Source organism: Petaurus breviceps, unplaced genomic scaffold (genome assembly GCF_028583685.1).
Source record: "Petaurus breviceps papuanus isolate PSGF00001 unplaced genomic scaffold, PetGlider_PUasm1.0 140, whole genome shotgun sequence".
Lineage (NCBI taxonomy): Eukaryota > Metazoa > Chordata > Mammalia > Diprotodontia > Petauridae > Petaurus > Petaurus breviceps.
This window is the reverse complement of record NW_027185698.1, coordinates 4,241,411-4,265,610: the sequence shown is the minus strand read 5'-3', so window position 1 is coordinate 4,265,610 and position 24,200 is coordinate 4,241,411. Positions and strand designations below refer to the sequence as shown.

The 24,200-nt window shown below is 35.5% G+C and overlaps 1 protein-coding gene and 1 pseudogene across 5 annotated transcripts in view; one reads left to right on the top strand and one right to left on the bottom strand.

Annotated features, from left to right (window-relative positions):
- ARAP2 (ArfGAP with RhoGAP domain, ankyrin repeat and PH domain 2) overlaps nt 1–24,200 on the bottom strand; it is a 251,214-nt gene that overhangs the window by 79,408 nt on the left and 147,606 nt on the right. For all 5 annotated transcript variants that reach the window (XM_069068703.1, XM_069068712.1, XM_069068731.1 and 2 more), the window contains 4 exons: nt 17,349–17,493; nt 10,427–10,529; nt 8,777–8,975; nt 6,570–6,633 (listed from right to left, as the gene is read on the bottom strand). In XM_069068703.1, the coding sequence (XP_068924804.1) occupies nt 6,570–6,633; nt 8,777–8,975; nt 10,427–10,529; nt 17,349–17,493 (511 nt within the window). The remainder of the gene's footprint in view (nt 1–6,569; nt 6,634–8,776; nt 8,976–10,426; nt 10,530–17,348; nt 17,494–24,200) is intronic.
- On the top strand, nt 19,853–21,178 carry LOC138146654 (microtubule-associated protein RP/EB family member 1 pseudogene; annotated as a pseudogene).

Sequence of the window (24,200 nt, the reverse complement as noted above, 5' to 3'; positions counted from 1 at the left end):
GTCCTTTTCTTACTCCTCATACAGTCACATAAAGCCTTACCTGGCCAATTGCAAGGGCCTCCTACTCGATGTCCCAGCTTATAGCCTCTCTGCTCTCCAACCCAGTATTACCAAGCTGCCCAAATAATTTTCCTTTAGACTGAGTTTAATCATGTCACTCCCTAATAGGAAAATGTGAGCTCCTTGAAAGGAGGAACTGTTTCCAGTCATCTATTTATACTCTCAGTGCATGGCACAGGTTAAGCACTTAAAATAAATGCTTTTCCCCCCATTCATTGATCTATGCAATATGTTTTTGTGGGAATATTCTACACACCACTGGACAATTCTCATGAACATATTAGAAGGGAAGAGACAAAGTCTGGAAAGTAATATTTTAAAGTAGACTGCATCTTTATCATCACATAATTGGAAGAAAGATATAGAGAAGATAAGATCCTACTGCGTGAATTATGTGAATTATTTGTTGATTATTTTTAAATGGATTTGGTAGACCAATATAACCTTAAAGTTTCTTCTCCAACAAGTTGCCTCCCATGCATATGCCCCAAATTATACAAAATTCTTTGAAAGATATTACAAAAGAGAAAACCTTGTTCAATGAATATCTGATCACTACTATCAAGGGAGTCAGTGAATGAGGAGCCATATTCTTGTCAAAATTGTTTAGCACTGTTAGGGAAGAAATCTCGCACAAGCTTCAAGCAAAAGGATTACTCAAGATGATAAGGTTATTAAAAAGTTACTGGTTGGGGCGGCCAGGTGGCTCAGCGAGTAAGAGCACCGGCTCCAGTGTCGGGATGACCTGGGGATCGAATCCCGGGCTCAGACACTCAGCACCACACCCAGAAATAACTGGCCGTGTGACCTTGAGCAAGTTACTTAACCCCGATTGCTTTAAAAAAAAAAAGTTACTTGTTTGTGAAGAACCTTTTGCTTATTGTAGCAATCCCTAAAATGTTATAGGGTATCTTTCCTAGTGTAATGGTAATGTAAATGGGAAGATCTTTTCCATCTATTGATAGGCCCATGTGACCTGCTTGAGTCACATGGAAGCCTGAGTCACAGGAGTCTGTGGCAGGAGGAGTGAATGGAGCAGGAAGGGTGGAATAGTACCCAGAGGAAGTTGGTTAGAGTAGTTAGAGCTGAGGGAGACAAAGGAAGCAGGCAGCGAGGTACGAGTGTTGGTTTGTGGGAAGGCCTTAGCAGGGGAAAGACTTGGGGATGGAGCTGCCTTCTGCATTGTTATTGTGCATAGATTTCTTTGTTACTATGATAGATTTGGCTTTCTTGTGTTGGGATTCAGTTTTCTGCTGTCTGAGTAAATGTTTTGGTTCTATCTTATATGTGGAGAGTCTGTTATATTTTGAGATTCAGCATTATGCCAGCTTATTCATAGCCACTGTAGGTGCCGTGAATATCGCATTGGCACTACACCTAGATATCTCTACACCATGCTTGCTCCACTGAAGCTCTCATCCTCATCTCCCCATTTCTCCCCATTGAAACCTTAGATTATAGCTCTGAAATATCAGGCTGTCGAGGTTCTGATAGTTGAGCTTTACCAAATCTTGCCTTCAACCAGTCTTCTCTGTCACTTCTTGGCCTGACATATTATGCTGTGCTCCCCCCCCCCATCCAATACACATATACCTTTTACAACTGTGTTGTCTTCCATCATCAGTAAGCTCCTTGAGGGTAGGAACTGTCTTGCTTGACTGCTTATGTATTCTCAGCATAGTGACTAGCACAAAAAAATTTATTTGCTTGCTAGCTAACTATCCATTTAGCTACCCATCTATCAATCCATTCATCTCCCAATTGAGATCATAAAGAGATTAAAGAATCTGGCTTAACTATCCAAAACAATATAATGAAAAATGCCTATTTGCTTATAAAATACAGTTGAAGGGAAAACCTAAAAAGTTCATTCAGTCTAAAAATCTTGAACAAAGACTTGAACTAGTTACTTCTACATAACAGAAGGAGAGAAGACTGGATTATCTTTGGGAAACTACAAAGTATTCCAAGCTTCTCCTTGAAACCAAGACCCATTCTTTTAATGCCAATATTCTACCAATGTTGTTATGTGGCTAGAAGTCAAGAAACATTATACTATTTGAAGAAATCAAATGGACACAAATTAAAGTGGACAGGCAAACAATGGGTCTGAACAGTTTATAATACTTTGGACACAAGAAACTAACTGACAGACAACCTAGTCTCCTCACAATGTTAAGAGAAACTGTGGAAAGTCCCTACTATGTTAGGTAATATGTGATAAATTTATAAGGGTGCATAGTAATAACTAACTGACAGACAACCTAGTCTCCTCACAATGTTAAGAGAAATTGTGGAAAGTCCCTACTATGTTAGGTAATATGTGATAAATTTATGAGGGTGCATAGATAAAAGTTACTCAGTATGGACAGGAATGGGTGGGTTGCAATTTGAATTTCTAGAGGAAATAACCACAGTAATGAGATTACAGCTCCATTTAAATATGAGCATTATAATTATAAAATATTCCAAATATGTAGACAGACAGCTGTTCAGAGAATTTCATCTATTTTTGTGGGTTTATTAATACAATTAAATCTGGAAAACACTAACATGCATCATAAAAAATGAACCATAAATGTTCATTTAAAATCATTAAGGTGTATTATTAATGATGTTACTACTTTGATTATTCTTGAGTTATAATATTTTGTCTAATATGGAAGCATACTGAATGACCAGACAAAAGATAAAGGATAACTTAAGATTCTCTTTCTCTGTTTTTTCTTTTTCTTTCTTCCTTTCTATCTTTCTTTCTTTGTTTTTTGCTGGGCAGATACATTATAAACACTATTCAAAGAGATTCAAGAAATATAATAGCAGACTATCTTCTAAAATCATCTAAAATTATTGCTCCTTTCTTTATCCACCCCATAATACCCTGAAACATTAAAATTCTAAAGCTTCAGAAACATCTTTTGCACAATAGGCTGGAAAATATAGCCAGCAAACACTTTAATAAGTATTTATTATTTCCTACGTGCCAGGCACTGTTTTAAGAGATAGGGATACAAGGACACAGAAAGAAAAAAATCCCTACTATAAAGGGGCTCAGTCTATGAGGGGAAACGACAGGCAAACAACTTTGTGTTAAAAGGATATAGGGAGATAATCTCAAAGGGAAGGTATTAAGGTTAAGGAGGACTAGGAAGGTTTCTTGGACAGGGTAGAACTTCAGCTAAGATGTGAAAGAAGGTAGGGAAGCTCAGAGGATGAGATGAGAAAGAAGAAAATTCTAGGCACAGTGGACAGCCTGTGAAAATGACCAGTCAGGAGTGTCACACTTGATATTTAGCATGGAAGTGTCTCCACTCTGCCCCCATGTTGGCTGCCTTCCCCTCTCCTCCCTCAATGCTTTCCGGCTTCCTTTTATGTACTGTCTTCCCCTATCAGATTGCAAATTCCATGAGGGCAGGAGGTGTCTAGCATACTATAGGTGCTTCATAAACGCTTATTGACAATGACTCTGTCATTGCATTGCAGAGTACATCAGGGTGAATAAGGAATAAGAAAACCAGAAAGGTAGGAAGTATCCGAATTACTGAGAGCTTTAAAAGCCAACACTGAGAGCCACTGGAGTTCACTGAATAAGAGGACAATGAAGTCAGAACTAGGCTTTAGCCAAATAAATCTGACAGGTGAGTGAAGAATGGACTGATGTGGGTCAAGTTTTGGGGAAGGGACAGCAACCGGAAGGCTACTATAATACTCCAAGTGTGGGGTGCTGAGGGTTCAAACCAGGGTGGTAATACAATCAGAAGACAGAAGGTTTCTATAAGAAATGTTAGTAAGGAAGTCAGGACTTAACAACTGACTGGAAATTGAAAGTGAGGAGTTGAGGAAGGCACCTAGGCTTAGAGACTGGGGACTGGAAGAAGGGTGGTGCCCTTCATAGTAAAAAGGAAGGGTCTTGGGGTGGCTAGGTGGAGCAGGGAAATAGAGCACTGGCCCTGGAGTCAGGAGGACCTGAGTTCAAATGTGGCTTCAGACACTTGACACACTTACTAGCTGTGTGACCTTGAGCAAGTCACTTAACCCCAATTGTCCTCCAAAAAGCCAAAAAAAAAAAAAAAAAAAAGGAAGGGTCTTGAGGGAAAGATAATAGTTTCAGTTTTGGACATATTGAGGTTAAGATGTCCTACAGGACATCTATTTCAAGTTATTCATTAGTTGGTAGAGACAGAGATCCATAGGTCAGGAGAGAAGTTACAGTTAGACAAATATAACTGAGAATCACATGCATAAAGAATTCAATCTATGGGAATTGAGATCATCAAGTAAAATAGTATAGAGGGAGAAGGGAAGAAAGCCCAGGACCAATCCTTGTAGGACATAGATCTTTGAACAGGTGTGACCTGGATGAAGATTCAGCAAAGTAGACTCAGAAACAACAACCTGAGGATTGGAGGGGAATTAGGAGGGGAAGCAGTAAGAGGAGGGTCACAGCAATCTAGAGAATGGATGAGCAAGAAGAGGGTGGCTGAGAGTTCCCAAGGCAAAAGGATGAGGACTGAGAAAAGGTCATCAGATTTAGTTATTAAGAAATCACTGATAACACTGAAGAAAACAGGCAGATGAAACAACCATCATTCACAGAAGATGCTTAAATACAAATAAGCAGCTATAGTTTTCTGTTTTATTTAAATGACTACATATTTGGAGCTATCCTGCAGAATTTTAAGAGTTCAATTAATTCAGAGGATAGATCAGTATAGTATTTTTTATTTTCTGTCATATTAAGAATATGAAGGGTCATAAAAAGGTAAAATATATTTTACTGACATGCCTGGCTTATAAACCTAAAACAGAGCTGGTAATTTCATGTTCATGCTACCTCTATTATAAACATTTTGAAACTTGTTAGCATTTGTATGCGTATGTCTGTCTTGGCTACTTTAATCTGTCAAAGCAAAAGCACAACAAAAGAACATTTAACATACACATTAGCAGAAATTATGTTATGATTTTAGAATTATTCAGTGAGTATTCTTTCTAGCAACATCCTGTTCCAATAACTCATCATAGCATGAAGATGATTCAGGGGTCTAGAATGGTAGGCATCCATCCTGGCACCCTGTACCAAACTAAAAGAGCCAACTGCTTTCTAGAGGCACAGACCCTGCAATGGACTAAATTTCTTTGTATGATCTAAGGACCAGCCTTGCAAAGTTTGCAGAGGCTCATCACCAGGTGACCACTAGGTAATGAATTTTTATGGTCACGGTAATTCATAAAGCCATCCATTAAGTCATGGAGAAGTTGAGATGTTTATCATTGGAAGGAACATACATGTGGATAGAATCACAAATCTTTGCAGTGCTTATAGATTCACTTATTTTTCTTTTAAATATCAATTTTTTTTTACTCTTACTACCACTATGATTAAAAGAGCATATGAGAGCCAAGTCTGACATTCCCAGCTATCATGCCTATAATATCAAAAATAAATCAGTTTCTAGGTAATTTGAGTTAGCACTATCCCGAGTATATATAGGGGATCATTTAAATACAAGTTAATGGAAATGGGATAAAGTGGGTTAAGGCTAAGGAGGAGTGGAGTGAATGGGTTACTGATGCTAGAAGAGGGTGGGTGGTGGGGAACATTTCTTCCAAGCTCACCTCATGAGAGCATGAGGTCTTTCCTGAAACCAGTCTCTAGTATTTCCCTGTAAATATTTTGTATTCATTTTTTATACATTCTGTATTTGCTTCTAAGTACACATATTGTTGTTTTTCCCCTGTGAAAGAATGTAAGTTTCTTGAAGATACAGAACCAGGGGAGGGGAAACTGCAGCCTCATGTGGCCTTCTAGGGCCTTGGGTACAGCCTTTTGACCGAATCCAAATTTTACAGAACAAGTCCTTTTATTTAGGGGATTTGTTCTGCGAAGTTTGGATTCAGTCAAAGGGCTGCCATTGAGGGCCTAGAGGGCCATGTGTGGCCTCGAGTCCACAGGTTTCCCCACCCTGGCTGACTGTTTCATTTTTGCCTTTATGTCCTCAATGCAAAAACAAATGCTTATTGATCAAATTCCAGAAATGTCTAAACACTGTAACATAAATAAATAGGATGATTTTACAAAAAAACCTGAAAAATTTGGAAAAAAGTTGTTGTACTCTGATATTAAAAGCTGAAGTTGTCTAAGTACTCATAGAGATGATAAGAAAGAAATATCAAGAGATTAAAGTGGTTTCAAAGACAGGTTTATCATATCAAAGACAAGTTTAGGTATATGTCCTCAGGTAAATACTGACTCATCTCAATATGTCTAATACTCTATTATTTGTAAAAAAAAAAAAAATCCACCAAAGCAAGGAACAGAGTCATCAGGACATGTTTAAATTATACTCAGTGAATTCTGCTTCCTATTGCAAGAAAGGGCAAAATGAAAGATTTTCCAATTAAAAAAGAGTAGAAATAGTAGATAATTTTGTGCCTAAGGATCTTGGGTTTAATTAGGACATTTCCCTCCCATGTGGAATAACTAACATACAAAAAGATTCCATTACCTTCCTCTTTCAACCAAGAGCAAGACGTCTATTTTTTCTCCATTTTGAACCACTGTGCTGATTGCTGGAAGAAAACAAAGCCAAACAAAAAAAATCATTAGTTTCTAAAAGTTAAGGCAATTGCCAGATTTTTATTTCATGGAAATATAACTAATATTTATGCTGAGGCATTACCTGAGAGAATTTCCAGAAGAATCACACACAAATGTACGAATAAAAAATTCGTTACCCAAGTAAAGCCAATTTGGATTAGACGTCTTACTCTCCCATCAGTGTAAGTAATCAAGAGTTTGCAATGATGTATTTCCTTAATTTCCAAGGTGGCAAAGGTATTTAGAGAACTGATGTGTATATACTAGTAAATAATCCAATATATTATCATGCAATATTACTGTAACTCAATAACTTTGATTTTGTTCCTCCTTCATTTTCGAAGAGAACCAATGGTGTCACAGGTGATGTCTTGCACATGAACTGAATTTAAACGAGGCAGAGCTGCACAAAGTCATCCGTCTCACTCTCTGCTGTAGTCACTGAAATCCAGTGACAAGACAAAAGTCAAGACCACTGGTGACGGCCTGCGATGCAGTGGATGACCTTGGCTTCTTTGATGTCTGACCAAGCTCTAAGCACCCCACAGTTCCTACTTCAGCCACCTTTGTGACCCTTGAAACAAAAATGTTCTCATCTACCCATACAACCAGAAGTCTTCAAATGCTTGGGCTAGATGGCTCCCTGACTCAAAGATGGGTTTGAGACCTCTCAGTTACCCTCAGTCTGGCTTAGGTATCTTCTGAGGATGCTACAGCTTTTTGAAGGCATAGGTGAGAACTGGGTAGCAGGTAGATACCAAAGGTGAAAAGCAGGGCTCAGAAAGCCCTCACACCAGAAATACTAGTCCTTCCTTAACATCTCAAACAACCCCTCAATAAATTTAAATGCAATGTGAATTATTAGCATTTAAAAAGGTATCATTCATTTTAAAATATTCATCAATTTTAGGATATGTTTTTTCCATGATATACACTTTTTATGTTTATAATTTACTTTATCATTTATTTTTTTGGGTACAAAATATATGTATGTTTCAAAAAGTAAAATATGTAATACCAAACAATTATTTCAAGGAACATTTGAGATTTTATCATTCAATTAATCTTAAACGATTTCATCTGATAAAAATCTTAGCCATAACTTCCATAAAAGAAAAATGACAGATGGAAATACCAGATTATATACATTTTCATTTCCATAAAAAGATGTTTCTATATAATGCTAAGTTAAAACTTTTACTTATAACTTTCAAAATATGGTACGAATTGGGTGGCAGAAGGAGAATCTCCCCTAGTTCCTCCTCTCCCCCAAGAGGAGTGATGGCTACCACTAGATAAAAAAGAGAGAGAAGTACATTCTGTATAGATATCTACATCTTTCAAATACCAAATACTATCACATTTAGTGGAGAGAAATGCATGTGGAGTTGGAGGGTCTGGGTTGAAATTCTGACTCTACTACTTATGAGATGAAGGGAGAGAGGAAGGAATATTGATTTATACAGAACCTACTATGTGCCAGACATTTCCTTGAGTGATTGCATGTTTGATCCTCATAACAACCTTGAGAGATAGGTGCTATTATTATTCTCATTTTAAAGCTGAGGAAACTGATGCAGGCAGCAAGTAAGTGACTTGCCCACAGTCACGGAGGTGAGTCTGAACTCAAGCTTTCCAAAAGTCATGGCTAGCACTCTATCCATTGAGTCACCAGCTACCTTCTGTCAAATCACTTTATCCTCATTAAATCATTGTCTCTTAATCTGCAAATGAAGGTATTTAAATAATTTCAAATGTCTGTTCAATCTCAAAATCCCATGTCAATTCCTATTTCTGTCACCTAGTAGTAAGATTATGAGGCAGTCACTTAACCTTTTTTCATCTGTAAAATGGGGATATATCTGCCACCTGTTTGAAATATCAGACTCACTGGGATGTAGCAAGGAAAGTTGTTTTTTACCTATAAAATGCCATGGACTGGGAGCTACCATCATTTTTATTATGTTGCAAGAAATAATTTATTCACTAGATTCACTATGCTAAAGTTCTATGAACATATAGATAAATCGCCATCCATTCCTATTTTCAAGATTTTGATTTAAAATGAAAAAAATAAACTTATTTTAAGGAAAAACAAAATGAGGAAAATCATACTTAGCTCCTGTAATCTCCTTAAATACATCAACTCTTCTTCGGCATTTTCCATTTGAAGGCAAAAATGTAGTCTAGACTTGTCCATAGCAAACCATCCTTTTTTCCACTGATCCAGAGTATGGCAATCTTTGTAATACAATTGACCAATCAAGTCATACTCAGCTTCTGCTAAGTTTTCAGCAACAAAGGGAACAAAATGCTATAAAAGCAAACACAAATGAGAAATTACCCTAATGAAAATAAAAACATTCCAAAAAGTAGGGAAAGACAAAGTAAAAAAAAAAAATCTATAAATGCTCTCTAAACATTTAGCAAAAAATACAAACTTTTGGGGTGGCCAGGTAGCACAGCGAGTAAGAGCAGCGGCTCCAGTGTCGGGATGACCTGGAGATAGAATCCCGGGCTCAGACACTTAGCACCCACCCAGAAACACCTGGCTGTGTAACCTTGAGGAAGTTACTTAACCCCAATTGCTTAGGGGCGGCCAGGTGGCTCAGCGAGTAAGAGCACCAGCTCCAGTGTCAGGATGACCTGGGGATCAAATCTGGGCTCCAATACTCAGCTCACACCCAGAAATAACTGGCCGTGTAACCTTGAGCAAGTTACTTAACCCCAATTGCTTTAAAAAAAAAATACAAACTTTGACAAAAGTTTTATGCTTCTAATATTCAGGAAACTTTGGGGCATTTTAAAATTGTAATAATTTTGCTCTTTAAAATGGCTGTATTATGTCAATCTAGAAAGAAACATAGTTCTGGAAATCATTCTTAATAGCTATGCTAAAGAAAACATTTGTTCCTTGGGGCATAGGAAGGATAACAAAACTTGAAAAGCACTAATTATAAAAATACCTATATTAACTTCAATTTATACTAAAATATTTAATATAATACTGTTGATCTTGGCCTCTGGATGATGAAAAGATGATAGTAACAACCTATTTAAATGTTTCTCTAATGTACAAGAGGGAGCAGTAGCATAGTAGATGGTATATTGGGCAAGAAATCAGAAAGACTTTAGTTGAATCTCCCTTTGCACTTACCTACTATGAAAATGTAGGCAAGTCACTTAATCTGTCAATGTCTCAAAATATTCCTCAGAGCACATCTACTAAGTCACAGATAGGTTACAATTTGGGTTGGTTATAAAAAGATTTCCACATGGGGAGGCTAGGTGGTACAGAGAATAGAGCACTGGCCCTGGAGTCAGGAGGACCTGAGTTCAAATCCAGCCTCAGACACTTAACACTTACTAGCTGTGTGACCTTGAGCAAGTCACTGAACCCTAATTGCCCTGCCTTCCCCCCTCCAAAAAAGAAAAAAAAAAGGTTTCCACATTAAGAGTTTGCCATCATAGTCAAAAATCAGAAATACTTCATGGTATTTATGTAGCATATTAATATGTTTATGGTAATATGTATTATATATCTAATATTCTATTATATAAAATAGTATATATTTAGTTAATATATGATATGCATATTATATACCAATAATAATTTAAATAATACATAATGTTATAAGAAATTAACTTGCAATAACAATCTTTATATAACTGAGAAATCTATCTTTAAGAAAGGTTTCTTCAATTTCCCAGTTACAAGGGTTGCCATTAAAAGGTCTTGATTAGATAAACTATGATGAAAGTTACCTTTGCTATTGCCTGTGTCCATTTTCTTTGAGTCTGCGCCGTTTCAGCACCAAATAAAAAAGCACGCTCTGAGACTAAGTATATTTCAAAGGTAAAGATGGGCCTGGAAAAAAAGAAAAAGAAAAAAAGAAAACGTAAAAGTGAATTTTTATATTAAAAAACTAAACACCCTAGAGTAGAGCTCAAGGTTTTCCACTGTCTTAAATACAGAATGTATTAGGGAAATAAATGATGTGCATTGATAGTAGTGCATGAAATATTTCTCAAATATAAACTACAGGAAAAACTATGGTATCTGAAGAAGAAAATTTTAATTGCATCAATTTATTATATGCCAAATGAACCATTTTTTTGCTAAATAGATTAAATATAAGTTGTTAAAAAATAATAATATAGCACCTACAAAGCCACAGACTTCATTTATATGGTGCTTAAAGGTAAAGAGAGTGAAAAAAGATACCTCCCATCTATTTTCCATCCACTCTCAATACATCTCATGTATACCTAGGTATTTGCCTGTTGTCTCTCCTATTAGAGTTCCTTGGAGCCAGGGACTGTTAAGTGCCTTTCTTTGCATTCTCATCACTTAGCACAGTACCTGGAACAAAGTAGGTGCTTAATAAATGTTTGCTGACTCAGTAACTAAATGTATAAGAAATTACAATATAACAAATACACAGCACAATCAAATATGGATGAGGTATTACTAGCTGTTCCAGTTCTTTTTTTTTTTTTGGAGGACAGTTGGGGTTAAGGGACTTGCCCAAGGTCACACGGCTAGTTAAGCGACTGAGGCCATATTTGAACTCATGTCCTCCTGACTCCAGGGCTGGTGCTCTATTCATTGCACCATCTAGCTGCCCTTGCTGTTCTATTTCTATTGATGCTAAGAAAGCTTTCAGGTATAAGGGGCATTTGTACTATGAATTATGTAAATAAAAGGATAAATTTTCTAATAATTAGAGCTGTTCAAAAATGGCAGCTAATGAGAGATCCTCAATCAATTCAACATTTATTCCCATAACTTCAAGTAAAGGCTAAATGACCACTTTTTCAGCACACGGTAAATGAGATTCATGATTTGGACAGCATTTTGCTAGACGGTCTGATGTCTATTTCAACTCTGTAATTCTATTATTCCATTATACTTGTAGACCGAACTGTGGCAAATAGATATCAACCAAAAGAGTTGCCTATAAAGACAATCATTTACTAAATGATTCAACATGTGAATTTAAAGGATCAAGTTCCAAATATCTTCTGATTACCATTTTATGATTTTATCTAAAAGTGAAGAAAGTGAAAAATGTAGAATCTCTAAGATTTTGCTATCCACCCAAAGAACGGTTCTGATATAATGTGTTTCCCATTCCTTTTTTTGTCACACTGCATCATTTATTTTAGTCATTTTTCTATTTGTATTTAAATAATTTGAATTATTTTGTTGTAATCAATTCAGCAATGAAGTCATTGTTACTAAACAACTTAATTTACTCTACAATTTCACAAGATGAAACACACTCAATGCATGGCTAATTTACTCAGAATGAAAATGTTACTAAGATGAAAATAAATCAACTATTAATAAGAACATTTATTCAAGGGAAAAAAAAGTCCAATGAACTTTTAATGTAGCCATAATTATGACTCACATCTTGTGGTACGTGGGAATTGTTATGTAATAATGGAAATATATTTATTATAATTATATCTAAATTACACAATTATATAATTCTCTTCCCACTTCTGTAAAAAAAAAGTTATCATTGCTACATTAGCATTAATTAGAATTGTAAAATCAATATTTAATCTTAATATTTACTTTTGAAAGGAAAATTTTAAATACAAAATTACTTAAATTATAAAGCATTTATGAAGCATTCACTGTGCGTCAGGAACTGCATTAAGTGCTGAAGGTACAAAGAATAGAAAGCAAGACAGTTGATGCCTTCAAGGGTCTTACATTCTAATGGATGAAGATAACACATGAAGGGGAGCCTATAGTTTATTCAAGAAATATTTATCAATGGAAATTATAAATATAAATACGTATACATGTGTGTGTGTGTGTAAACCTATATATAAATATATACACATTTGGGGTATTTTATTCTAATAGGGACCATGACCGCTGCGCATGTGTCCAGAAGACCAGAAACTAACACACAAGGATGGACTAAATCAACTAAGAATGTGTAGCTTGGAGAAAGAGAAAACTACAGAGAGCATGCTAGTTGTCATCATGTATTTGATACATCATCGTGTATCAGATGGAAGAGTAGAACAGACTTGTTCATTTGGTTCCTGAAAGCAGAACTAGAAGGATCAAATTTGAAGAAAGGAAAAACTTTCTAATAATTAAGTGCTGTTCAACAATGAAATGAAGATTCCTATCATGATATGGAGAATTCATATGTGTGTGTGTTTGCGTGTGTATGCGTTCTACAAAAATATAGATAATTCTATATATATGGCCTTCCATTAGAAGGAGAATTCATATGTGTGTGTGTTTGCATATGTATGCATTCTACAAAAATATAGATAATTTTATATATAAATATACTGTTTCAGTATAGATTAGTTTGGATGACCTATAATGTCTCCTCCAAAACAGATTCTGTTGCCTAAAGTTAATACTAGCAAAAAATATGATATCATGATATGTATTCTTGACTGGGTTGCAATCCATAGTCAAAGATAATGATAGTTACAAAATTGCTCATTAAAACAGTAAAAATGGAGGGTGGCCAGGTGGTGCAGTGAATAGAGCACCACCCACGGAATCAGGAGGACTTGAGTTCAAATCCAACCTCAGACACTTGACACACTTACTAGCCGTGAGACTTTGGGCAAGTCACTTAACTCCAACTGCCCTCCAAAAAAGCCAATAATAATAAGAATGATAAAGCAATAAATCATTTCATGCTAACAAGAAATGCTTGATGTATGGAAGAATACCAGATAAAAGATCTAAAAAACAAGCTCCTATAAATTTATGAAAATAGTGACGAATTTTCAAAATTATTCCACGTCAAACAGATCTTAATGCTTATAATATAGGCCCTTCAGTTCATTCTAAATAGCTATTTATTTCACAACACCAAGCACTGATATAAATCTAATGAAATTTACCGCTACACATGAAACAATACTGAAGACGTTATGTATTAATAAGAAAATAAAAACACTCTCCTCCAAAAAGTCTGAATTACATATTTTCAGAACTAAGGTTCAGAGAGGTAAGTATAGGACTGAAGACTTCAAAGGGTGAAGAGGGAAAAGAAAAATTCAATTCAATTAAAAATTGGTAAGTACCTATTATAGGTACTGTGCTAGATTTAGGGGACACAAATCAAGATTAGAGACTAGATGGAGTCACAAGGATTTTAGTCTAATAGGGAGAGAGAACAAAGTGACAAAATATACTCAAGCATAAAATCATGAGAAAATAGGAGAGATGACTCCTAGGAAGCAAAGATAAAATACAGATGATGACATCTGTGTTGGGCCTCGAAGAGGTAGTTTAACAGGATAAAGAAAGTGATAAACAGCATGAGAAGGTGAGCAAATATATGGATATGGAAAAAGGAAGGAGAAGAACAAAGAATTGTGAGCAGACCAATTTGGCTAGCAGGCAAACTATATAAAGGGGAGGACAGCTAAAGTTGGACAGGTAGGCTGAATTCCAAAATAAGAAACTGATATTTTATGCAATATAAACTAGGAAATCAAAGGTATATTTTCACATTCTTGAGATAATTTATGTGAAGTTTTTTGCAAACCTCAAGTTTTGTAAGTGTTAGCTATTATTACTCATTTTGTTTTACAATTATCAGTCTTTAATTTACCAAAATTATTTGAAAATTTAAAAATAAATTTAAGTGGCTTTTTTATTTTGTTGACCAAGAAAACACATATTCAATGAAATGCTAAAAACATTAGAAACTGCCATTTAACATTCTAAATTACTATAATCTTGACACCCTCACTGTCCCTGAACATAAATGTCAATGTCTAAATTGACTCCGAACATCCATTTAAGTTGTAATATTTCAATTTTTCTTTTATCTCACTGATGTAGATACTTCATCTAGTATTAGAGACAAAAATTCATCTATATCTCATTTTATTGTGACTTTTCTGTTGTCCTCTATAAAAAGGATCTACTACAAAGGATACTGCTCACAATGGATCTACTACATGTTGGAGGTGAAAGATACTGCAACAATAGCTATTCCAAGGATACCACTGCAGCACTTGAACTGTCCATGTGCTATCATTTTCCTTCTCAACATTACCAGCCCATTAATATCTCCAAGCATCTATTTAATGGATATCTTTTATTCTGCTTTTTGAAAACAGGTCATCAGCAGCTATATGCTACAGCTGAATTACTCCAACCAACTCTTGTGCATTGTCCTTTGGATTACCCATAATTTTGATTCTAAAATAACTGTGGCATTCCATGATTTGCAAGAATATGGCATCCCCTTAAGATCACTGGTATTACAATGATGGGTATTTGCTTCAGTGAGAGGCTCGGCAGCTTAGCACAGTGTCTGGAACATAGTAGGGCTTAATAAATGTTTACTGAATGAATGAATTTAAGGTTTGGATGATTTGAAGAAATGCACAATTTTCCAAATGGAATCCAACCCACCCTCCTCCTCCTCCTATTCAATTCTCAAACCACTTAACTGACAATCTGCAGTGTGTAATAGACTCACTCAATGGGTTTTCCACCAAACTTTATATCATAGTCTAGACAATAGACATTTTTCACCCACTGTGTGTTTCCAATGTGGACTGTTATGTCAAACTCTTTTTGAGTGCTCGTAAATCTCACTGTAGTTTTCTATAATATTCTGGGGCTTAATACACTCAGCTTGTCATCTGCAAACAAGAGAATATGGAAAAGTACATATAGGAAATTCTTCCATTCAGAGCTTAGGTTGACATTCTCCATGATAGTGGCAAGCATCTTTGGAACGCATACATCTCTCCTGTTTTTACCTCGACTATCATTGATCATCAGAGGATCACTGAACAAAATTACCACTGATAATGCATTTATCAAGAGATGTATATGATCTTTATTTATATGAGGCTGCTATTTTGTTGTTAAGTTACCTGGTTTTCCTCAAAAAAACCCAGGAGAGGCTTTAAAATTGCATTCTGCTCCAAAGTCAAATGATTTTTCCTACTCTTCAAACAATAAAGGCAGATATAGGGCCTGAAAATTTCAGTGAGGTAGAAGACTGAAAAAATATGATCTACTGTAGAAACCCCATTACAAAAGTCTTCCTCTAACCTTCATATATTTTTGTCTAAAGTTCCCTTGATACATGCAGATTTCTGCAGTACTTCACAGGATTGTTGTGAGGCAAAAACAAGATAATGTATGTAAAGTGCCTGACAAAATTTAAAGCACTATACAAACGTATTAGTTTTGTTAGTTTTCAAAAGTTTTATAAAAATGAAAAACCAAATATATGGTTTATATATATATGATGATATGGTCTTCATCACAGTTTGTTGGGGGGGGTAGCACCATCATTTTTCATATTTTTTTTCTAATGCTCTATCATCCCTTTTCAAATATCTTGGAAATTAATCTTTCAATATTTCTAACACAGCATTTTCTTCAGCCTCATTTTTGTCTGTTTGTACTTGGTCAAGTCGAACTGTTCCTTCCCTCTTTGTCTTCTTTAATATTTCAATTTCTGTATAGGGACCGGCCAGGACTGAGGTGCTATAGATGAGAAACATCACAATTCAACTATCATCGATAAGGAAAACCTTATGTTACAGAAATTTTGGCTACTCCGTGGCATTTTCTTCTGCTTACTATTCCTTTACTTTCATTTTTAAATACTCTTGGAATTATCTGGCTTAATCAAGTCTCATGTCAAGCTTTTTGTCGATTTGCTAGTCTATGCATTAACACCATATTCTATGCACCAACACTGTTCACAAACTTTAACTATCCTCCTTTCATTAGAGATTTATAAATGAGTTTACAATTTTAAGTGTTCTCTTTGGCTACCACATCTCTTTGCTTAGTAAGGAAATCAAGTTTTTGAAGGAATTTGCAAGTTGCAAATCAGTTATGATATTAAATTATAAAGCATTCCAAAACTGAACCTTATTACACATAAGAATTAAACACTTCAGCAATTTTCGTGCCAAATGAAGACATATGGTATATAAAAACTCCAGTAATGGCCCTCAACAGAATGTTTAGAAAAATAGCTTTAAATTTAATCGAGATATAGAATTCACCATTTTCATATTATCAAATGAATATTACTCACTATTCCAATCTTAGATGCCCTCAAAAATTCATTTTATTATCTCTTATTTTGTGGGCCAGAATTGCTGTAGCTACTAATACAACTCAGAATACAAATTCTCAATCAGAATTTTTTTTTAAATAATACAAGGATGAATATTAGAAAAATTTGATTTTGAGAAATGGAATAAAGGAAGTTTATTTGGTTAATCCCAATTAATTTAGACATTTTGCAGCTTACTGTCTGGTAAACTTTTCATTTTCAAACTTTTTAAAGATTTCTCTTTGGATTAGAGAACCACAGGTCCATAGAGCTGGGAAGGATCCTGGACATTATCTGACTGAGCCCTTTTATTTCACAGATTGGGAAACTAAAGTCCAAAGATAAATTAAATGGTTTACTCCAGGTTAGCTAATGAGTAACAGAGGTAGAATCTGAACCCACATCCTCCAACTCCAAATTCAACACCATTTCCATGAATGGCTGTCCTTTATTTGAAATTATATTTAATAGAGTTTCATTTTCTTCTAAAAAAAAAAAGAACTAAAATTCCACGAAGAGTATGGGGCAGCAATAAAAATGCATAAATACATTATTTTACTTCTGAAGCATCTTATTTCAGAACCTACCCGGTGTTTATATAGAAGTCCTCTTTGTGTATAGCAAGGCAGATAACTTCATTCATATTAATCGTGCCATTAGGAGTTGTTGCCTTATCATTTTCATAATAACTCAAGAAGCCCCCTTCCAAAACACACCATTTTTTATTTGTTTCTGTGTTTTAAAAGAGAGAGAGGGAGAAAAATTGAACTGTAACATAAGGAAATCAACAAAACATTCTGCTTTTAAATTGTGATCTAACTACTATTAGAATTAGTCATATTAGAAAAGGACCTTAGTAACCCAAATCATATCTAAAGAGATAAACCCCTATTTAATAACTTCCTAGACCATACTTGAAAACTCCCTAGAGCACACATTGTACACCTCTTTCTTCACCACCACTTATTCTTCTATATCCTATATGCAAGGCCCTGGTCAACATTCTAACTGAATAGTCATCTCCAAATTCACCAATCACCAACTAATTCCCAAGTTATTCTTCTTCTCAGTCTTAATTCTCCCCGACCTTTCTCAGTAGCCCTGGATACTGCAATGACACTCCACTTTGCCAAATCTTTTCACACACTCTAAATGCAAGAGTTTCTCAAATCTCTGTTCCTGGGCCTCTATTCTATCTATATTCTCTTATGACAACCTAACTTCTATTAATTAATTAATTAACTTCTATCCCTATAGAGAAGAATCATGGTATCTCCAGCTCTCATCTTTCTGATCCACATCCAGAGTAAAAACCAGGATCAAAAGGAGAACTGGAACTATGCCAACTGAATGGGGGTGGGGGGGATGCTTAGTCAGCAAAAATGATTTTATCCTTTTCACAAATGGGAATATTAGTGCCCTGAGTCATTAAGAGATCTGTCAAGTGGCTAGTGTCAGTGTTTGAACTCAATCCCAAATCTCCTGTCTCAAAATGTTTTGCACTTTCCACTCTGTGGGGTATTTTTAATTTATTCTTAGATTCTAAACCTAAGGTTCCATATTGACCAACATGGTACTAAAATTTGGCGAAGTTTTTAAAAATGATTTAAAATCAAAATTCCATAAGACAAGATATTAATACATGAAAATCACATATCAAGTTATTTACTGTTTTTTTTTTGGTTAAACACACTGCAATGAATAAAGGTAACTACAAATAGGAGTGAAATGAATGGATAAAAGATTAAGCATAAATATTATAAATGCATCACCTTTGGATATCTAAGAAGTTTTATTTTATTTTATTTTTAAAGCAATTGGGGTTAAGTAACTTGCTCAAGGTTACATGGCCAGTTATTTCTGGGTATGGTGCTAAGTATCTGAGCCCGGATTCAATCCCCAGGTCTTCCTGACACTGGGGCCGGTGCTCTTACTCGCTGAGCCACCTCGCTGAGCCACCTGGCCAGCCCTAGAAGTTTTATTTTAAGAAATAAAACATTAATTTGGATTTAGCTCTAACCTCATTGTAACTTTATTTAAACCTTATCTCTTAAAAAAACCCAACAAATTTTGTCCAATATATAAAAAAAATCTCCTTAATATATTAATTGCCCTTTAGGGAATTAAAATAATTAACATTAGAATTTGAAGGAAAAAAAACAAGTATGACACTTTTTCCATCTTTCTAAAACTCTCTCAGTAGTGAGAAACAGTGTAAACCTGAGAAGCTAAGGGCAAAATAAATAGTAGGATCATAGCAGGTGGAAGCAAAAATATGATACTCTTTTTTTTAATGGGCAGTAGAAATGGAGACTAATTCAGACTCAATCTATTTTCCGCCATAAGGTCATGTCCCAGTGTTCACACCGTATTACAGGACAAAGAAAAATAATCCACATTTTTACAGGTTCCATGTAAAAGGTGAAGGTTGAACATTTCCTACTGATGCATATATTGAACTAGTAGAAAATATGGAAGAAAAACATCTCAGTTATAGTCTTTGAAGTAAGTTAGATAGAGAACAATGTCTAAGATCCATCTTCAAATGACATAGGAATGGATACCTGCAGAAAAATAAGACACATTCATTCATTCAACAACTACCTACTGGGCATTTACTATGTGCAAAGCATGGTACTTGACACTACACAGGATGCAAAGTATCAATGTTCTGTTCAACAGCAGTTAGTCTGCTATTTTTAAGGTTAAGAAATAAACTGTATTCAGAAGAAGGTTCATATCTCACCTATGCTATCACAAACATTTCACCAAATCTTTATTAAGTTCTGATTATATACTAGGAATTAGATATTACATGGACAAAAAAAAAGATGCTGCCCTCAAGAAGCTTACCTTCTATTTACTACCTATGTGAACTTGCACATATCCCTTCAGCTGTTCTCAGACTCCTCATCCATAAAATGAGTGACGTTAGATGATCTCTAAACCTGTTTCTAAAATCTATGATCCTTAGGTGTATACAAACAAAAACAAAACAACAAAAATCAGCCCTCAAAGCTTTTTGTCTTAGTGCCATAACAACAGTAAAATCAAATATCTATATGGAATTCAGAGAATGATCCAAGGAGACTTTAAGAAAGAGATAGCAGGCGTATAAGGTCATCGCGCGGGTGGGGTTGGGCGGTTGGAATGAGACCTAGACGGAACTGGGGTGCCGGTGAGATAGGAGACGCGGCACCTCAAGAAGCCGAAGATGGCAGTTAATGTATATTCAACTTCAGTAACTAGTGATAATTTGAGTCGACATGATATGCTGGCCTGGATCAATGAATCTCTGCAGTTGACCTTGACAAAGATTGAACACTTATGTTCAGGTGCTGCCTATTGTCAGTTTATGGATATGCTTTTCCCTGGTTCCATTACTCTAAAGAAAGTGAAGTTTCAAGCAAAACTGGAACATGAATACATTCAGAACTTCAAGATCCTACAAGCAAGTTTTAAGAGAATGGGTGTTGACAAAATAATTCCTGTGGACAAGTTAGGGAAAGGAAAATTTCAGGACAATTTTGAATTTGTTCAATGGTTCAAGAAATTTTTTGATGGGAAAGACTATGACCCTGTAGCAGCTTGACAAGGCCAAGAAACAGCAGTAGCCCCCTCCCTCATGACTCCAGTTTTGAATAATCCAAAAAAACCTCTCGGTTCCAGTGGTGCAGCTCCACAGAGGCCCGTTTCTACACAGAGAACTATGGCACCTTCCAAGACAGGCCCTGTCATGGTCAGAAAGAATCCAGGTATGGGAAATGGAGAAGATGAGGCAGCAGAATAAATCCAACAGATCAATGTATTGAAACTCACTGTTGAAGACTTGGAGAAAGAGAGAGACTTCTACTTTGGAAAGCTAAGGAATATTGGATTGATCTGTCTGGAAAATGAAGGGGAAAGTGATCCAGTGTTGCAGAGGATTGTGGAGATTCTCTATGCCACAGATGAAGGCTTCGTGATACCTGATGAAGGGGGGCCACAAGAAGAGCATTAATAACCCATGTACTGTGCCAGTAGAGCAGCACCATCCCCAAATCGTGTGCTTAACTATAAAATACTCCCTTTTATTATTTTTAGAGGACGCACTCACGAGTTTCTGTTTAATAAGCAAAAAGTACCTCTTCTTAAAGTGCACTTTGCTGAAGTTTCACTCCTTCTCCAATGGGTTTTAAGTCAGGAGCTTTTATCTTGTGGCAAAGCAGTATTAACATCTAGCTGGTTCACTTAGGGAACAAAGAGGCAGGCCTTGAGAACTCACTATTTGGTTGCTGGTAAACACACTGATATCTGAAAAAGTTGTTTTTATGTAACATATTAAAATAGAGAAATGTGAGGACAACTCACAGAATGGGTTAGCTAATGTGAAATCTCAGTATAGAACTAAATAAATGCCTTAAGAGTTTTAAAAATGTTTCCATTTGTCAAATTATAAAATGTGTCACGGGACATTCTCTGTGCTTCATATTGGGATTAGAAAGAACCTAACCTTATACGTGGCTGTTTGAGAAACCCTGTGGTGCTCTTTGAGGACTTACAGGTGTAAAAACTGATCAAAATGCAAAATAAAGAAATTTATTCTAGAACTTTTTGGTACTACTCAGTGATTAAATCCCCATGAAAGAATAGGCCGTATTTTTGCCTAACAATCAGAGGGAGTCTTTTGGCTCTGAGACGTATGGTTGACTTGAAGAGCTCAAAATTGTTTTTGTTGAGCATTTCTGTAGTAGCTTTTTTAACGTTTCTCTAAACTTTCTGTGCATTGTATTTCCTGGAAAGCAAGATATGTCCAGTTTTATTACTTAAAAATTGCTTTAGTAAAGCAAAATTGCTTCCATGAAAATAAATTTACTTGGGAGCATATTGTCTTGTTTTCCATCCTTATCTTTTAGTTCCTTTTTTTTGACTCTTCCCTTCCCCTTATGTTTCCTCTTTGGAGTCTCTTCTTTCTACTCCTTAAAGCATGCTGCTGAGAACAGACATACCATGGGTAGGTAATCATACTCCATGTTCTTTCTAGACCTCTGGTAGAGGGGGAGTAATCTGTAAAGGCTGAGATTACCTTGTGATCTGTAAGGCCTGGGTTTTTTTTTTCTTTTTGGTACCTGCTGTCCACAGCCCTCACTGTATCTGAATAGTAGTTGCCAGTGTACTAATCTCCTTGGAGATAAAATTCATTAGAGTGTGTTACTAAATGGCAATTTTTTTTTTTTTGCAGAAAATACAGTACCATGTCTAATTTAAATATTAATATTTAAAATATTTAATTCCTAAACACTCCCTTCTTTTTTGCTTTGCACCTCAACCTGTTTCATCCCTTTTGTTTGGCAGGAACCTGCCAGGTTTCTCAGTTACCTACTACTGAGATTAATCACTTCTGATATGCTTGTATCAATTTGTTTCTGGTGGTAGATGCTGGTGTCCTAAAATGTGTGTAGAAGGCGAGTATTTATGATAAAATTGTTGTGTAGTGCATGATCTGTGTGGAATTCTGAGGAAAAACCCAAATTCAACGAATAATAATAATAATGCCAAAAATGCAAGTAATTCACCATTATTAAAATACAGTGGTGCTATTTCTCGCTTGTGGCCTTTTAGACTTTTGTTGCCCTAAAAATTCCATTTTACTGGGAAACCATATTCCACCTGGTCTTTCTTGATAGGGTTTTTTCTACTTTTAAACAGTTTCTAAATAAAGTTCTGTATTTCAAGAGAAAAAAAATAGCATATGTATTTATCAAATTTTATATGTACTTATTGCCTGCCTTCTGTTAGGATATATACTCACTATAAGTAGTGATTGTTTCATTCTTTATGGTTATATTTTCAAAGCCTAGCATAGTTTCTGATACATACAAGACACATATAACAATAATATTTGTTGACTGACTGATTTTGTGGGCAAATACTAATGCATCAGCTCATTTCAGATATATAATGCAATGTTTCAAAAGAATTTAAGTCAAAGCTTCAGTATGTTACAGGGAAAAAGAAAAGTCTTTCAGCACTGATCTGACTGGAACCCAACTGAACAAAGCCAAAGGATTCCTACTTCCACCCCCACCAATGAAACTAACAGGGAACACTTAACAACTAACCAATTACCAGGAACTATCTGCCAAAAAAAAAAAAAGATTTGAGGAAACTCATCCCAAGAGACCCTTTTTGCATAATGCTTGACAGAAAAATTCATTACTTATAATAATGAGGATGAAAAACACTGCAAATAATGGAAATATATAAAATGAGGTTGGAGGGTTATTTGACTGCATGGCCTCTAATGTTCCTTCTGGCACTGGGTCTACGATCCTGTGATAGGGTCTGGATATTATGGATGGAAGGAACACAATTTCATTTGCATTAATACCTTAGCTACACATAATGAATACAAGTTAAATTTACATTCAATTTTTAAGTGTCAAGGCATTAAAATAACTCATAAGATTAGAATCTTTTATGCACCCTAAAGTATGTGACATTTTTATTCAAAACCCATTAAAAATATAAACTCATATGTCAAAGATTCTTCATTTTAAAAAAATGGTGAAAACTATTAGTGTATTGTAAAAATCAGCAAATTTTGTGTCCGAAGACTTGGATTTGAGATATGGCTCTGTTGCTTACCATGCTAATTTGGGTAAATCATGTAATCTCTCTAAATCTCTGTTTCCTAATTTGAAAAATCAGTAAAAGAATAAAGTACCTAAATCACTGGGATATTCTGAGGACCAAAATAAAGAGTATATATCAAGTCTACATAAATGACAGTAACGTTTATTACGATTATATTAGTTCAAATATATTTTAAGATGCAAAACATAAAATAATTGAAGCATTATCCTCAAAATTACTTAATACTAATGATATCAATCTAAAAGAAAAAGTACTAGTAGATTCCCCCCGAATCACTACCTTGTTGTAGTGTGGCTGGGGGAGGTTTGGGGGGAGCAGTAGCACCATTAATGAGTAATGAGTAGCACCATTAAACTATGAGCTATCAGAACTATGCCAGGCAGGGTTACCCAAGATGGAAAGGTCCCAACAGAGAGTTCTTACAAAAGGTGATCCACTAGAGAAGGAAATGGTAAACCAGTCCAGTTGTCTTTGCCAAGAAAACTCCATGGACAAAAAGGGCCTGGACTGTTATGGTCTATGGAATTAGGAAGAGTCAGACACAACTGAACAGTAATAGCTTAGCAAAGAGTAAAATAAATTAAGATTTATCATATTAAAATATAAATTGTGGCAACAGTGTTTTAAACCTAGATTGAAACATACACACACACACACACACACACACACACACACACACACACACTTTAATGCTTGGAGAATATAAGAAGGAACAAGCCATTATCCTGTTGGCCTTGGTTCTACCCAGGCCTAGAAATCTTTCATTTCATAAACACTATACTGAAAAAAAAATACAGACCAGT